This window comes from Leuciscus leuciscus (genome assembly GCF_965113295.1).
Source record: "Leuciscus leuciscus genome assembly, chromosome: 6".
NCBI lineage: Eukaryota > Metazoa > Chordata > Actinopteri > Cypriniformes > Leuciscidae > Leuciscus > Leuciscus leuciscus.
Window position 1 is genome coordinate 43,880,780 of NC_138730.1, and position 17,152 is coordinate 43,897,931.

The window sequence follows — 17,152 nt, forward strand, 5'->3', positions numbered from 1 at the left end:
ACTGCATAATGCTTTCGTCATTCCTCCATGCATGTTTACAGCATATCCGTAAATAAAGAAGGTCAGGCTACTACTATATGCAGTTGAAGTAGCTTGAAGCCGCAGCTGAACATCGAGCCCGAAAAGAGTTTTGCAAGCAAAAAGGGAAAGAGACAATATCCGTAATAAAACATGAATCAACATAGCATCACTTTTGCCGGGCATTGGCACAAAACAATGTTTAGTTCTCTAAACTAGTTGCTGCTTTGGTCTATTTGCCAATAAATAGCCTTGCCAAGTTATAGTTTCCATCTGATATGAATAGCATTCATACCATCTAATGTCAGCATTACCAAATTTTTGTAGCGTTATTTAAAAACAACAATGCATATAAGTTTTATGCTTAAACCGCTAGAAGGCTAAAAGTCACCCGATGTAGCTTTATAGTCAATTGTTTCTACTTCATTATTTAACACCTCATGCACAGTTGCTTTACCTTTTCCTGGTACTGGCGTCGTGAGGAGTCCAGCGATTGGATGAGGGCCGTAGCGTGTCCGATGAAGACGGCATAGCAGGTGGCACCAACAATCATGCTGAGCATCGTCAGCCAGATATCAGAGAGACTCTCCGGAGCTTGACGACCATAACCAATACACAACATGTGACTCATGGCTTTAAACACAGCAAACGAGTACAGCTCACTCCACGTGTCATTCTGCAGAGAGAGAAAGACAAACATAACATAAACAGTACGGAACTACAGCTCACATCACCTATGCCAATCTGAAAGCACTATAACATTAAAAGGGGTGGTAGTGGCGCAATGGATAAGACACATGCCTTTGGTGTGAGAGACCCGGGTTCGAATCCACTGTGAGACACCAATGTGTCCCTGAGCAAGACACTTAACCCCTAGTTGCTCCAGAGGCGTGCGACCTCTGACATATATAGCAATTGTAAGTCGCTTTGTATAAAAGCGTCAGCTAAATGAATAAATGTAAATGTAAAATGTAAAAGGATCAGTCTATATGACTTTTGCACTATAATACACTTTCACTCTATGGAAAACAGCTTATAATTACTACTTATAGTTAGTAGAATGTCTAAAGTGGACTATTGAAATAAAGTGTAATCCACAAGGCTGTATAATGACAGAATTGTCATGCTTGGCTTCAAGCGTGGCTCAAATAATATTATTTATAGGCCTGGTATTACAGAGAGGGCTTAGATTAAGCCAGGATTAGGCCTTAGTTCAATTAGGACATTTAAGTATAGCTTTTTTAAACATGCTTTAGAAAAAAAACATTACTTGTGAACATCTTAAGACAAAAAAAAAAAATGGCACTGATATATTTTAAACTTTGTCACTGCAAGTTGCTTTCAGTTAAAGGGATACTCCACCGATTTTTCATATTAAACTATGTTATTCCCTTAACTAAGATGAGTTGATACATACCTCTCTCGTCTCAGTGCGTGCACTCAACCGCTCTGTCTTGCGGCGAAACTTTGTTAGCGCTTAGCTTAGCCCAGTTCATTCAATATGGGCCAAGCAGAGAAGCTACCAAACACCTCCACGTTTTCCCTATTTAAATACAGTTACTCGCGTAGTGTAACTCGACCTAGGACTGTGACACAAAACAAAACGTTGCGCTTTTCTAAGCGTGTAAAATGGATAACTATTTTGTATGGCGGAATACCATAGCAAGTGCTTGTAAGCACGTCGACTTGGCGCAGTAATATCTTCACTCGTGAAAAATCCTCTCACCGGCCCCAGCTCCCTCTAGTGAAGATATTACTGCGCCAAGTCGAAGTGCTTACAAGCACTTGCTATGGTATTCCGCCATACAATATAGTTATCCATTTTACACGCTTAGAAAAGCGCAACGTTTTGTTTTGTGTCACAGTCCTAGGTCGAGTTACACTACGCGAGTAACTGTATTTAAATAGGGAAAACGTGGAGGTGTTTGGTAGCTTCTCTGCTTGGCCCATATTGAATGAACTGGGCTAAGCTAAGTGCTAACAAAGTTTCGCCGCAAGACAGAGCGATTTAGTGCACGCACTGAGACGAGAGAGGTATGTATCAACTCGTCTTAGTTAAGGGAATAACATAGTTTAATATGAAAAAACGGTGGAGTATCCCTTTAAGACAGCTCAAACATGCATTTTAGTCTGGGACTAGCTTAAACCTTAGGCTTAAGTCTGTGAAACCGGGGTATAATGTTTTCTTTTCCACATTTGATGGATGCAAACCAAATTGAAAACAAATCTGGATTCGGTGGAAAAACAGCTTCATATTTTAACATGTCAGGTGGCAAAAAAATTACAATAGTAAAACACTGTATATATAACAATAAATCTTTCAAATAGTGCAATGCTACGATGCAGTCACATGAACACACTATGTTGCATGATTAATTAAGCGAGTGCCAAATTTATCCACCATCCACAGAGCTGTTAATGATGGTGAGTGGGGCAGTGCTGGCGGTTTCCTTCTGAAGTCTACAATCATCTTCACTATTTTGAGCATGTTCAGCTCCAGGTTGTTATGACTGCACCAGACAGCCAGCTGTTCAACCTCCTGCATAAATGCAGACTCGTAACCATTGTGTATGATTCTGATGAGTGTAGAGTCGTCCGCAAACTTCAGGAGCTTGACAGAAGGGTCTTTGGCTGTGTAGTCGTTCTTGTAGAGGGAGAAGAGCAGTGGGGAGAACACACATCCCTATCTGTCAGAAAGCTGGTGATCCATTGATAGGTAGAGCTAGGAACAGAGAGCTGGGTTATTTTCGACCGCAGGAGTCATGTGATGGTGGTATTGAAAGTCAAACTGGATTCCACAAACAGGATCCTCAGATAAGTCCCCGGTTTGTCCAGATGTTCCAGGATATAATGCAGTCCCATGTCGACTGCATCATCCACTGCCCTGTTTGCTCGATAAGAAAACTGTAGGGGGTCCCTGTGATTTCCCTCAGGTAAGCCAATACCAGTCTCTCAAATGACTTCACAACCACAGATGTTAGAGCAACAGTTCTGTAATCATTAAGTCCTGCGATTTGGGTATTTTTCTTGGCATGGGGATGATGGTAGAGCATTTGAAGCAGGAAGGGACTTCGCACAACTCCAGTGATTTGCTAAAAATCTATGACAAGATGATGGCCAGCTGGACAGCACAGGTTTTTAGACAGGCTGCTGAAACACCGTCTGGGTCTGGTGCTTTTTGGTTGTGCAGAGAGACTATAAGAGTGGGTGTGGGGTGTGAGACTGTGATTTTCAAATCTGCAGTAAAACTCATTCAGCTCATCAGCCAGTTGTTGATCCCCAGTCATTTTTCAGCTTTTCATATCTCAATCCAATTGAAGCCGTCTGGGCCTGGTGCTTTCCTTATCTTTTGTATCCTGAAGATCCGACACAGACCCGATGTGAATGGGGGGGGGGGGGGGGGTCCGAAGGTCCACACCAAGGTCCGAACCAAAGGTCATGTTTTGATACATTCGGTTAGTTTTGGTTTGGTTTCACATTGCAATTATGCGAGCGCACTAAAGAACTTTTCATGACGTACTTGCGTCCTGTCGTCATCGTCTATGTGGGCTGCATCTTGACATTGATTGGTTTGTAAACGGACGTGCGTCTGACTTCAGCGTGTTGTCAATTCGGCGGATAACTTTGACAAGAATGAATGAACAGACGCATATCGTTGCCACTATACTTTTATTATTATGGCATTACTCCCTGCAGCACCAACTATACTCAAGGCTAGTTCAAATTTGCCAAATGAACGTCCTCGTTGTGCGAACATTTTATCGTCGCCGGCAGGACGCAGGACAAATATGTGTGTGTGTGTGAATCAGCTAGAAGAAACGCCGTGGGACAGATCTGCACATAAATATTCTTCTTCAGTTGTTTAGGCCACGCGGGAACCCCCGGAACTTCCTGTAAATGGTCTGAAAGTCCGAACCATACAGAAAATGCTTTCACACTAGAAACGAACCAAACCTTTGTTCAGTTTGATCCGGACCGAGACTACTTCTTTTCATCGGACCAAATTTCGTCTGTTTGGTCCGGACCGTGGTCCGGGGGAAGTTTCACACCAGTAATTTTGATTCGGATCAAACTGAAAAGTCAGAAAATCCGGACCAAACAAGGTAGGTGTGAAAGGGCCCTTAGAGTGGGTGTGGGGTGTGAGACTGTGATTTTCAAATCTGCAGGAAAAACTCATTCAGCTCATCATTTTTCAGATTTTCATATCTCTGGGATGGTGCTGGACCAACAAGTTTGATCCACTGCGGCTCCACCTTGCAACCTACAGGACTTGAAGGATCTTCTACAAACATCTTGGTGCCAGATACCACAGGACACCTTCAGGGGGCTTGCAGGGTCCATGCCTCGCGGGTCGTTGCCGTTTTGGCAAACATTAGGACCAACAGTATATTAGGCAGGTGGTCATAATGTTTTGGCTCAGTTGTGTATGCTTCATATTCTGAATGCAATTCATATTATAACCGAAATGCCTACAGTGCCACATTCTAAACTCTTATAAATAAAGCATTTAGCTGCAGAGTGGATGGCTCTCAGACGTCTCGGGATGCCAGAGATCAGTGTGTGGTTGGGCACTGCCAGCAGTCTCAAACAAGAAGCCATTAAATGTGCCCTTTTTAAAAATGTGTCTGCTGCCTGACTTGTGCTGACATCCGGCTAATTCCCAAGGCAAGATTAATTACGGTTGCTGTCCTCTGAAAACCGAAAACCATCCTATCATGACTCTATAAGACCCCAGATTACAAATTGAAATGGTTACTCTATGTGTCAAGAGTCTAATAAAATATATTATATTTATTTATATATTATTATAATAAATTTAGATGTTTAGTTAGAAAGATTTTTGCTGAATAGCATACTATTTGTAAGCATGTGGGCAGTATGCAAATATGCATATTTTTGCAGTATGCATGGAATACTACATTTGTCAAAATGAACAGTATAAAATATTTCCAAGTGTAAATAAAAAAAAGGCCTAGATTTTCAACATAGCCTCAAGGTGCACCCCAGTTCAAGTCCCACTTAAGCACTATTCTATGCCATTTTGTAGTATAAATAGAGTGAATAGTGTGTACACAGTAGAAATACCAAAAATAAAAAGTGTACTTCAAATGATGATACACTTAATTAACCGAAAAAATGAAGTGTGGCATGTTGGACACTTCACGCACTCAACTATTGCAGCTTTTCTTACATAGCCAAAGGGGAGGGGCTATCAAACTCCAATGCTGAATGACAAAAATAACCTTCGTACACTAGATAGTTTAGTTCACCGTAAAGGCATAGTATGTACATAGTATACGATAAGCAGTATACTAGTATCCCATTCCAAACATAGTCTGAGTATTTTTCTCCCCCAAGACTATTAGGTGGCATTCAGAGTAGAAGGGAAGGAAGAAAAGGATTGTGAAATGGAAAAATGGGAAATGAGGAAAGAGTCAGAGTGAGCAGGTCACTGTAAGAACACTGGAGTGTACAGGCATGAATTATACATTAGTCAAGAGCACTTTGCCTCAAAAACAGAAGAAGTAGAGAGTCTATACTGGACACACACACACACACACACACACACACACACACTAAGAGACATTGTGTTTGCAGAGACAAGGGAATAGAGTGGATAGAGGACACATTCTACCGCAGTCTATAATATCAAGTATATACTAATATAAACCTGCAACTACATTGACTATGTTGGGATAGGAATACTTGCATGCCGTTTAGTGCATATTGCATATTGTTTTTTGAGTTTGTGAAACATATGCAATAACGATAAATCTTTCAAAAAGTAGAATTCTTCAATGTTGCCTCAATTTAGCGAGAGGCGTCCATTTATCATCTGGGAAATTAATATAGTCATTTTGCATTTTAAATAAAATTTTGTAAGCAAATGTCATAACATTTGGCAGTCAGATCATATAACGAGCCAAGAAAGAGATATCAAAAATCAAGCTTGATATCATTTCTGGTTCACTTGTCAAATTCAAAATATATTGTTATATAAGATTACTCATACCGTGATATAAGATTTTGGATCAGCCTACAGCAAAAATACTATTTACATATATTTGCATTCATGCATATGGCAGATGCTTTTATCAAAAATGACTTAAAAAGCATATGTAACTTTTTTTTACCAGTAATATGATAAGCTATTCTAAACATACTAATATGTTTTGCAAGGAATTCCCATCTGTAACTAGACTAAAATAGAATATAGTATAAGTCTATGACAGAAAGGAAGAGAAAATGTAAGCCATATAGGATCTGAGACGCTTTCTTGACATCGCTCTCCCATTCATTGGCTCATGCCCTGGTCTGCAGTGATAGGGCAAGAGGCAGTATGGGAAGACACTCATTACCCATACAGACACGCGTGTGCCCTGTGGCTGATAAGCTCTGCGAATATCCAACTCTTGGATTGTGCCTGTAATAGTGTTAGTAGTCGGGCTGCCAGCCTGTTCAGACTCTATTTGCAATAGCTTATCTAAACGTACAGCAGTCCTCGCATGCGACGACACGCGCTGCTGCCCAGGCCCTGAGACACCAGATGCTGTGTAATATATGTTTTTAATCTCAGCCAAAACAATCCAACATCTCTTCAGCCGTCCATTCATCTCTGCGTCGGACCGAGTCAGTGCCGCTTTTCATCTCAAACATGAATGCAGCAAGTCAGGCAGAAAAGCTTCCTGGGGAAATTATACTAAACGTCAGTCTGCTCTTCACGAGGAATACATTCAGATGCAGAGGAAATTACGGAGGAAAGCATTTATGATTGGAAGAGGTTATTTATCCCCTATTGACTCTTGGCCGGTAGAGAGACATACAGCAGTTGTGCATTAAAGTGCTGCAAGGATGATGTATTATTGTAGGCCAAAACCTGAAAATGAGCATTTTAGCACTTTTGGTTCCATCGTCCTTAAGTTTTAATGGGTTAAATGTCTGCGGTGAAGATGTTTTCCTATTTTACTCGACAACATAAAACACATCAGTAATTTTTAAAGCTTTTACTTGTCTTGTAACGCCTGCTACAGATTTCGGCAATCCCATAAGATCATTAGAAATCACACTGTACGACACTGATCTAATAAACTTGGATGTAGACTGTAGGGTTGCTAACTGTCCCGAATTAGCCGGGACAACTCGTATATTGGGCCTAATTTATTTGTCCCGTACGGGACCTCCCTTGTCCCGTTTATTAATGGCTACGCTGATCTAACCACACACTGATACAACAGCAACACGACACTTGAGAATGATCACGACACCGGTCATCATCCAATCACAGCCCACACTCATCAGACCATATGAATAACAAACTCTAAATCGAGAATTAATTATTCTTTTGGGCCAAATCATTGTTTGATTTGCGAACAGAATCCTCTGCTGTCTGGTCGCTCCCGGTTCGATCCGGAATCGCACTGGCTAATCCCTTTCACTGTCCGACCGGGTCAGGATCAATTTTAACGAATTCAAATAACGTGATTATTGTTCATGAGTCCAACATCCAGCCACGCAAGAAAACATGAAATCTTCCTGAGGGAATAATAAGCTAATGTGATTTGCTGCCCAAGACACATTTCCGATTATTATTAATGTTTAAAAAAAAAAGAAAAAAAAAATCAGGATTCTTTGATGAATAGAAGGTTCAAAGTAGATTTATCCGAAATAAAAAACTTTTGTAACATTATAAATGTCTTTACTGTCGCTTTTGATTACTTTAATGCGTCCTTGCTGAATAAAAGTAGGTTACTACTTTCTTTAATTTCTTTAAAATGTAGTGTATAATGTTACAAAAGCTTTGTATTTCAGATACAGTACAGGCCAAAAGTTTGGAAACTTGAAAACCATTTCAACTTTTGAAAACCAAAAAAGTTTAATGTTTTTGAAAGAAGTTTCTTCTGCTCATCAAGCCTGCATTTATTTGATCAAAAATACAGTTTTTTTTTTTTTATATTGTGATATATTATTACAATTTAAAATAATTGGTTTTCAATTTATTATACTTAAAATTATAATTTATTTATGTGATGCAAAGCTGAATTTTCAGGATCATTACTCCAGTCTATCACATGATCCTTTAGAAATCATTCTAATATGATGATTCATTATCAAAGTTGGAAACAGTTCTGTTGCTTAATATTTTTTCATAACCTGTGATACTTTTTTAGGATACCTTGATGAATAAAAAGTAAAAAAAATAAATAAAAAGAAGTACATTTTTAAAAATAGAAATCTTTTGTAACAACAATATACACGACTGGTCAGTAATTTGGGGTCAGTAATTTTTTTTCTTTCTTTTTTTGAAATAAATCAATACTTTTATTCAGCAAGGATGTGTTAAATTGATAAAAAGTGATAGTAAAGAAGATTTATATTATTAGAAAATATTTTTTTATTTTGAATAAATGCAGTTCTTTTTAACCTTTTATTCATCAAATATATTAGGCAGCAGAACTGTGTCCAACACTCATAATAAATCAGAATATTAGAATGATTTCTAAAGGATCATGTGATAGACTGGAGTAATGATCCTGAAAATTCAGCTTTGCATCACAGAAATAAATGATAATTTAAAGTATAATAAATTGAAAACCAATTATTTTAAATTGTAATAATATATCACAATATAAAAAAAATAATCTATATTTTTTATCAAGTAAATGCAGGCTTGATGAGCAGAAGAAACTTCTTTCAAAAACATAAAAAATAGTAATGTTTCCAAACTTTTGGCCTGTACTGTAAATGCTATTATTTTGATCTATGGTTTGTGTGTAATGTGACTTTTTTTGTGTGACCTTAAAATTCGTTTTAGAATTAAATTGTGCATAAATACAGTAGGTTAAGCAAAACAAATGTGTTTATGTCTGAGAACCTTTTAAACACACTCAAACCTGAAATGACATATACTGTGTGTGATACAGTACAAATATTTTGAGTGTCCCTTATTTTCTTGTAAAGAACCACGATTGTCCCGCATTTTTCTTTTCTGAAGTTGGCAACCCTAGTGGACTGTACGATGATGACACCTATTGAATTGTAGGCTATGACGCAAGATAGTAATAGAAGAGTAAAACATCATCAGCGTGCGCTAGTGGTAAACTAAAACTAAAGATCAATCACACTTGTGGTTTTTAATGTGAGCTGAAAAAAGAAGAGGAAGCAAAAGAGGAGAATATGGATGTGGTCATGGCTAGGGAAAAGAGCCAAGAAGTTTTATCACCATGTTGCGTTGATCAATGCGCCATATCATGTTGATTTTTATTGGCTCGTCAGTATCTGTAGGTCGTATAGCAGCAAACACACACTGTGAGATGATCATGATGAATTCTGACACTGTCAGTAAATGATCACAGGCTGTGTTTGGTCGCAAGACCGTGACAATAGCCGTCTTTGAGTCACGATTGGTCACGTTTCCTCTCGGACGGCCCAAAATCCTACGGTGTGCACCGGGTATTAAAGGAGGTTGCTAGCATGTGTCTCGATGAAGAGGTTGTCGGGGACATTAAACATTATCAGCTGAACAGGCAAACTCATCTACTCACTTTCACAACCTTACTGTGTTTATAATCGCACTCATGCACACTATTATAACTCAAACTTTCAGGGAATTATATATACAGTATTTCTTAAATAAATACAGTGTTTTTGGAAGCTTAAAGGGATACTTCACCTTTGGAAAGATGAATGTGTATTTAAAATGGGTCATTTATGTAGAAGAAATGTGAAATTATTTTTGAATTTGGAGCTTTCTAGACTGAGAAAAGCCAGAAAATGTATTTTTGGCTTATGTGGATGAAAGACAACAACTCCCAGAATGCACTTGGACATGCCCTAGGAGGCCACTCCCAAGCCACGCCTACCGGTAAGAGAGCGCAGTTGAAAACAACAAGGCTAGGCTACTAGTGAGTCTCCATGACGAGTTTGCCCGGGATTTCGAGATCGCCCAAAATGTCCTGGATTCGGCTTTTGCGTTCTACAGTCGCCATTCATCATGTCTACTGTGGCGAGCAGGACGAGGCTGAGGGCCGTGGGAGAACGGCGCGAGGCCGGTGGCGTGATTACTGAGACGCACCGGTCTCGTATCTCTCACGGAGGAGCGGGGATTTTCTTAGCAATGTCGAAACGCACATCAACCGATCACTTGTTTAGCGTTCATATAAACACTACATTCAGATTCACCAATCGGAATGAATTCAGTTAGATTGAAACTAAAGGTGTGCATGTAAACAATGAATGGCGACTGCAGAAAGCAAAAGCCGAATCCCGGACATTTTGGACGATCTCGACGGCCGGACATGTCCGGGAAAAAGATTATGGTAACCCCTACTACTCAGCTTTCTCCACAGAACAAGAGCCTGCTAGCTTAGCTTCCAAAGAAAGACTGCTGAACTACGTGTACATTCTGTGAGTGAGATCCCTCTATGGGTGGGTTGAGAACATGCGGGACAGCTCCTCCTACTGGCTGTAGTCTCTCGCCTCTGGTCAAAAAATCCTCCGATGACGCAAAATTAAGATTTTTGCGTCATCAGAGGATTTTTTCCAGACAAAAAAATACATAAATCTCTCGTCTCAGGGGGATATGAGGGTAGAAAGCACGGTAATTCGAAAATACTACAGGTTTTCTACTAATACAAAGCTTAATGCTAAATCCTGAAGTATCCCTTTAATGGTGGTGACTGTGAAGTCATGTGACTATGGCATAGTTCGTTTAGCGTTTTACCTGGTGATTGTATTTAGGCTTTAAAATTCATAGAAGTTGTTCATTTGTGCAGATTATCAAAAAAGCCATTGGAAAATCCTACTGGGATTTTGTCGAGGGAATCAGGGCTATGCTAATTTACAGGATGGCCTAAAAAAATCCATCATCACTGCAACTTTCCTTTGCAATGAGGATAATGTTATTTTTCAGAGCTGGCACTTTCGTTGCTCAGAAGGGCTTATGTTTCATTGGGGTATCAACTTTATCTCAGATTTTTCTCTTCAAATTCCTGATGAGAAATAAAACAAGTACCGAAATACAAAATGAACATTTGAGATTTCGAGATTTTTCCCTTTTGGCCAAGACAAATGTTTGCACAGTGAGAGACGTTGTTGAGAATTCTTCTGAAACTCAAGAGAGAAGCAGAAGGCTTCAGGATAAATCTCCATTTAATCCCCAACAAAATGAGATATTAATGAAACGTTCATTCCTTTTAACAGGCACACGGATTAATATATTGGTGCAAACATAAGCGATATCAATGCAGGTTACAATTAATGAATGCGCAAACTTACTATTATCAAAATAAGAACTCAACTTACCATTATTTAAAGTCAGCCATTAGGTCAGAACCTATTACTGCAGATATATTATGCCATATTTAAACGATTTCTTAATTTTTTATGATAAATATCTTTTTTTTTTTATCCATCTGGAATTTATTGGATTGAGAAAAGTCCTTATATGATGTAAGAGATGAAAATAAAAGTTGAAAATAAGGTGTTGTCTAGTGCAGTGGTTCCCAAACCTGTCCTGCCGGCACCCCAACACTGCACGTTTTCTTTGTCTCCCTAATCAAACACACCTGATTCAACTCATCAGCTCATTATCACATGGGTTAATGAGCTGATGAGTTCAATCAGGTGTGTTTGATTAGGGAGACAAAGAAAATGTGCAGTGTTGGGGTGCCTTCAGGACAGGTTTGGGAACCACTGGTCTAGTGAACAGGAAATACTTAGATGGAGACGAACACTTTCTCTTTTCTTTGGAATAATCTGCATTGATGAACTGTGTACGATATCACCAGGAAAAGTAAATGGGAACAATTTTGACTTTCGTGTTGACTAAATAAAACTATGTACTACACATCAAGTCGAAATAAACACATTTCGGAGTAAGGAGAAGTCAGCCTTGATTAAACCGGATTCTGGGAACCAACCCATACTGTGACCGGCCGCTTTATTCCTCCAGGTCCATGTTAGCGGTAGTGTTTTCCCAGGAGGGACGAACGCGTGTGGTGAGAGGACTGAGAGCATCTCTGTGTCCCTGGAGGGGTTTTCTCAGAGGGACAGAAATAACATACTGTGTTTAATCCACTTACACATGTGAGTCTACACACACACACACACACACACACACACATGTTGGGTTTTCATGCTTTATGCTTTCCAAAGACAATGATTTTTCAACTGTATATTCTCTCCCCTAAGCCTACCCTTAAACTCACCCATCACAGAAAACTTTCTGTATTTTTACATTTTCAAAAAACATCACTTATAATTTATATGTTTTCCTCATGGGGACCAAAATATGTCCCCAAAGGACAATGATTTCAGATATTGCCATCTCTATTAAGGGCATTTTGTCCACACACGCACACACACACACGCACACACACGCACACACACGTGTAACAGGTACAGAAAGTGTACTGTTAAATGTATGTATAGTTTATTAGAATTCTCACAAAATTGTTCGTTTATATGACCTGATATGACTGCCTAAGTGAAATGAGTACCTTTCCCTTTAATTGATGTGATGTCTTGAGTCAATACAATTTACTGTTATGTCCCCTCCTCTTCCTCTTTGCTTTGGTGATGCACTGAGAGGTGAGGTTATTTTGGGCTCTGATAATCTTTTTTAATCCTAATTTTAATTGTTGCTTTTATGCCTATATTTTCACTCTAATTGATGTGTATAATATGATTTTATCTATCTGTGTGGTTATTTTTGTCATTTCATCCCATTTTAAAGTAAATTTTTGCATCTGGGCCTAAAAGTGAAATGAGAGCACATGTGACGAGTTTACATCACATTTGTTTTATAGAGATAAAGCGAGGGCGAATCTCACTAAGAGGCTGATTACATTTGTTTTATATCAGGTATGTTTTCTGTTATATGCATTTTATTTATTTATGTGATTTATTCCTCTTTGCTTTGGTGATGCACTGAGAGAGATAAAGCGAGGGCGAATCTCACTAAGAGGCTGATTACATTTGTTTTATATCAGGAATAAAAGATCGGTGAAACTGCGAATGCTGTCTTGTTCTTCTCATACCAACCAAAACACAACGCAGACAAAAGACCAGTTACACACGCACACACTCACACAAGTCACAACACAGGAAAACTGATCACATTTAATTAGCTCAGGCTATAACAGCTGAGACCTATATATACTGTGTATGTTTGTAGTCAGTAAGGAAATTAACACCTTTATTCAGCAAGAATGCATTAAATTGATCAAAAGTGACAGTAAAGACAGTATTTAGAACTTCAAAGGATCATACAAAATTATTTACACAGTTTTCACGAATATATGAAGCAGCCCGACTGTTTTCAACATTGATAATAATAAGAAATTTTCATATTGGAATGATTTCTGAAGGATCATGTGACACCCGAAAACTGGAGTAATGATGCTGAAAATTCAGCTTTGCCTAACAATAATAAATAGCACTTTACAAATATTAAAATAGAAAAAAAATATTTTAAAGTGAAATAATATATCACAATTTTTCTGCATTTAACAACAAATAAATGAATATTTCCAGGTTTAATTGAAAATAAATAAATAAAATGGACAGAAACCACAAATGGTCAGTGGTGTAAGCAAATTTGTAACGATGCACATGTGAACTCATGGGAACCAAAAGATCGAATTTTGCATATATTTTTGCATATTTATATATCAAAAATAAAATCTGCACAAAAAACACACACATTTTCACTAGTGGACTCCACTGTGTCCACTGAGGTCTGCATACCCTTGACTTCCTGCTATCCTAATAGATTTATGTTAGCACTGAGCAACACACGCACACACACACACACACACACATCAGTAGGCCTATTTGTATGCAGAAAATTCACAGCGTGTGAACTCAGATGCCTCAGCGTGCTTTGATTCATTACCGTTACCATAAACCTCACAAAAAAGCATAGATTATAATAATTCATGTTTTTTTTTTTTTCATACAGTGATCTCAATTCCTGCCATTTACTACTTGCAACTGCAAAACTTCACATCATACAACTTTCATATAAATTGTATTTAGAATTTGAGGAACTCTAATTAGGAATCTTGAGGAATTCTAATCTGTCTATAGTAAAGCTGCAGTTATGCCCAGCAAAAGGGAAATTCACATTTCACCGACAGACGCTGACTAACGCAGACAATCACCAGATTACAGTGCGTCACTTCTCAGACATTCATCGACCAGACAAGCACCAATTCGGCACATTCAATTGGTGTAAACAAGCATCGACAGACATCACTCCACCCAAGTAGCAGTGCTTCGCCTTCTGAGAATATAGTTCCCAGTATGTATACGGTTAGAAGATGGCTGAGTCTCATGTGACCTTGTTATTCGTACACGCCGTGACTATACAAATCACAACATGTCAATAGGAAAATGTTGGCGTTATTTTGTCACTTATTGGGAGCAGTATGCTAGCTGGAGCCATTTACCTCCAGTCTTTGTGCTAAGCTAGGCTAGCGGTGGGTGCGTCCGACAGAGTTACGGCCATAGACAGGAAAAGAAATGGTCACAGCGACCCCATTGGATTCAACGGAGACAAAGTGAAGTCAATTAGAAACTCTCACTTCCTGATGGCTGAGCGTACTGCGCAGACTCAAACTGAGCTTTACGACGTAGATGTGACGTGAGCAACCCGTCTGTCTTCTAGTAGCTGTGCCAAGAGAAATCTGAATCATTCCCTTCCGAAATGTGCAGAGACGGAGTGTGAGTAGGAGGTGTCCATGAGCTTGGAGCAGGAGAAACTTTTGCTATGTATTCTGATTAATTATTTTGTCATTTTGCCTCCACGTCTCCCCGATTGCCCGCGAGCTTCTCCTCCTGTCCATACGGTAATCTCTCTACTGTGCGACAGAGAGTCACGTGGTTATGACGCAATCGTTAGCCTATTTTTACAAAAATTGCTTCTACGGGGCCATAATGTAAGCTACAAGGTAATGGAGCCTTTTATACATTTTCGTGTTTCTTTAGAAATAAATCATGGACAAATGGAGTCTTTAAACGCCTCAGTTGTAAAGTTATTCACTGTCAAAGTGACGCCAAAATGAATGGGAGTCAATGGGATGCTAACAGCAGGTGGGGGTCCGCTAGCCAATGGCGGCGCCTGGGGCTACTTCAAAATAATATAAAACCCTGCCCCCCTGGTTACGGCACGCACGGAGATGAGAAGGGTATGTGTGGACGTATAACTCTGGGGGATACGGTGAATAAGCTAAAGTCCCAAAAAGTTGGCGTGTTCCTTTAAAATGATCAAACCTCGATGCATCACCTCTTGCCGAGATCTAGTCTCACGTAGCAGACTTTCAGACTGACGGCAGAAGGTCTGGACTCTATCGCAGCTTTTCTTGGCCAAGGACCGCCCAAGAGGACGTCTGACTGACATGTAAAGCAGCCAATCACAGTTCCACGTCATGTTTAGGGGCGTAAAAATGTAAAGTTGATGTGCCTACGATAACAGACCGGCGTGCATCTAATACATTTTTCATTCAAGTCGGTTGTGCAAGTTTACTGCAACAATGGCGCGTCAAACTTCACATACTTTCGAAAATACAGCATTTAGTTGATGCTGATAAGTTCATTGACGGTGTTCTTCTTCCATGAGGGGGTTTGGCATCACGACGGCTTTGTTTCCAGGCGGACTGTTAAAGAACGTGTCACATGTCTCCCAGAAATCCTGAAGAATTTAAAAGAAAACAACTTCGAAACTCCAAATCCAACGGTTCGTGGGAGTGATGTCTGAGGCTGAGACTAGCCTAGTTATTAAATAAATGAATAACTAATGATCTTCACAACGGAAGTGAATCAATCAATCAAAACTAACTTTAGCTGGACAATAACTTTATCCTAGAGCTGATGTAAAGCCTAAACAATCTGTTACAGTAATTTCCTATTATCACTGTAAAGCCGCTTTGAAACAATCCATATTGTTAAAAGCGCTGTAAAAATGAAGGTGACTTGACTTGACTTGACTAGCCGAGATCAAACCAACAACCTTCTCACCATCAGAAAGTCTCAGGTGGTTTCTTTGTGAACATCGATCATAATCCACGCCCTGTCAACACAGCTGTGAACGACTGCCAAAGACATCAATGTCTTCACAGGTTTCTGTGTTGATCCAGCTTGTGTGTGGGTCACGATTATAACATGTTGGCTGGCGTTAAATTATTATACAAATAAACTATGGTTCACTTATTTGCTTATATCAGTCACAGTATAAGACCTCAAAGTATTTATACACTGAACTTTTCTTCACATATTACACAGGGTATAATGACATAAAGGTCATTCCATGAACGAGTGCCTTTTCTATTTTAAACTGATTTTTAAAGTAATTTCTTATTCTACTTTAAGCATTCAACCAGAAATAAAATGATGTAAGTGTTAATAAATTGCATTGTACCATTTCTAATACATTTTAAAGAATAATAAAAATGGAAAAAAAAATAAAGATTTATATTGTTTTGATTAAAATGTAAATGCATAATGCAAATAAAAATGGAAACACATGCAGGGATAAAGTTCAGGATTTTTGTTGATGTGTTTAGCATCAGATTTTCATTATGATTAAATGAAAGTCTCTTATGCTCGCCAATACTGCATTTATTTGATCAGAAATACAGTAAAAACAGTAATATTGCGAAATATTATACAATTTAAAAAACTGTTTCTAGCTAGCGTAATATATAAATGGTAACACTTTATAATAACTGCATGCTATTAATCATTAGTTAAGCATTACTACTGTAAACAGTTAATTCATCATTTATGAAGCATTAATAGACATTAATAAGCAGTTTATAAATACAGCTATAAATACTTTATTCTTGATTTATAAGCATATCTATAATGTGTTAAATAATTGTATTTTCATACTTTATTAATGATCAATTTATCATTTCTAAATGAAGTATAGCATTATTTGCAGTTATTATAAAGTGTTACCAAAAATATAATTTATTTGTGTGATGCAAAGCTGAATTTTCAGCATCATTACTCCAGTCTTCAGTGTCACATGATCCTTCAGAAATCATTCTAATACGATGATTTGCTGCCCAAGAAACATTTATGATTAATGTTGAAAATCAATTTTTGCAGCTTCATATTTTTGTAGAAACTG

The 17,152-nt window shown here is 38.5% G+C and overlaps 1 protein-coding gene across 2 annotated transcripts in view; it reads right to left on the reverse strand.

The window, feature by feature from the left end:
* LOC309501045 (potassium/sodium hyperpolarization-activated cyclic nucleotide-gated channel 2) overlaps positions 1 to 17,152 on the reverse strand; it is a 73,669-nt gene that overhangs the window by 24,466 nt on the left and 32,051 nt on the right. For both annotated transcript variants that reach the window (XM_082172985.1, XM_082172986.1), the window contains one exon: positions 476 to 694. In XM_082172985.1, the coding sequence (XP_082029111.1) occupies positions 476 to 694 (219 nt within the window). The remainder of the gene's footprint in view (positions 1 to 475; positions 695 to 17,152) is intronic.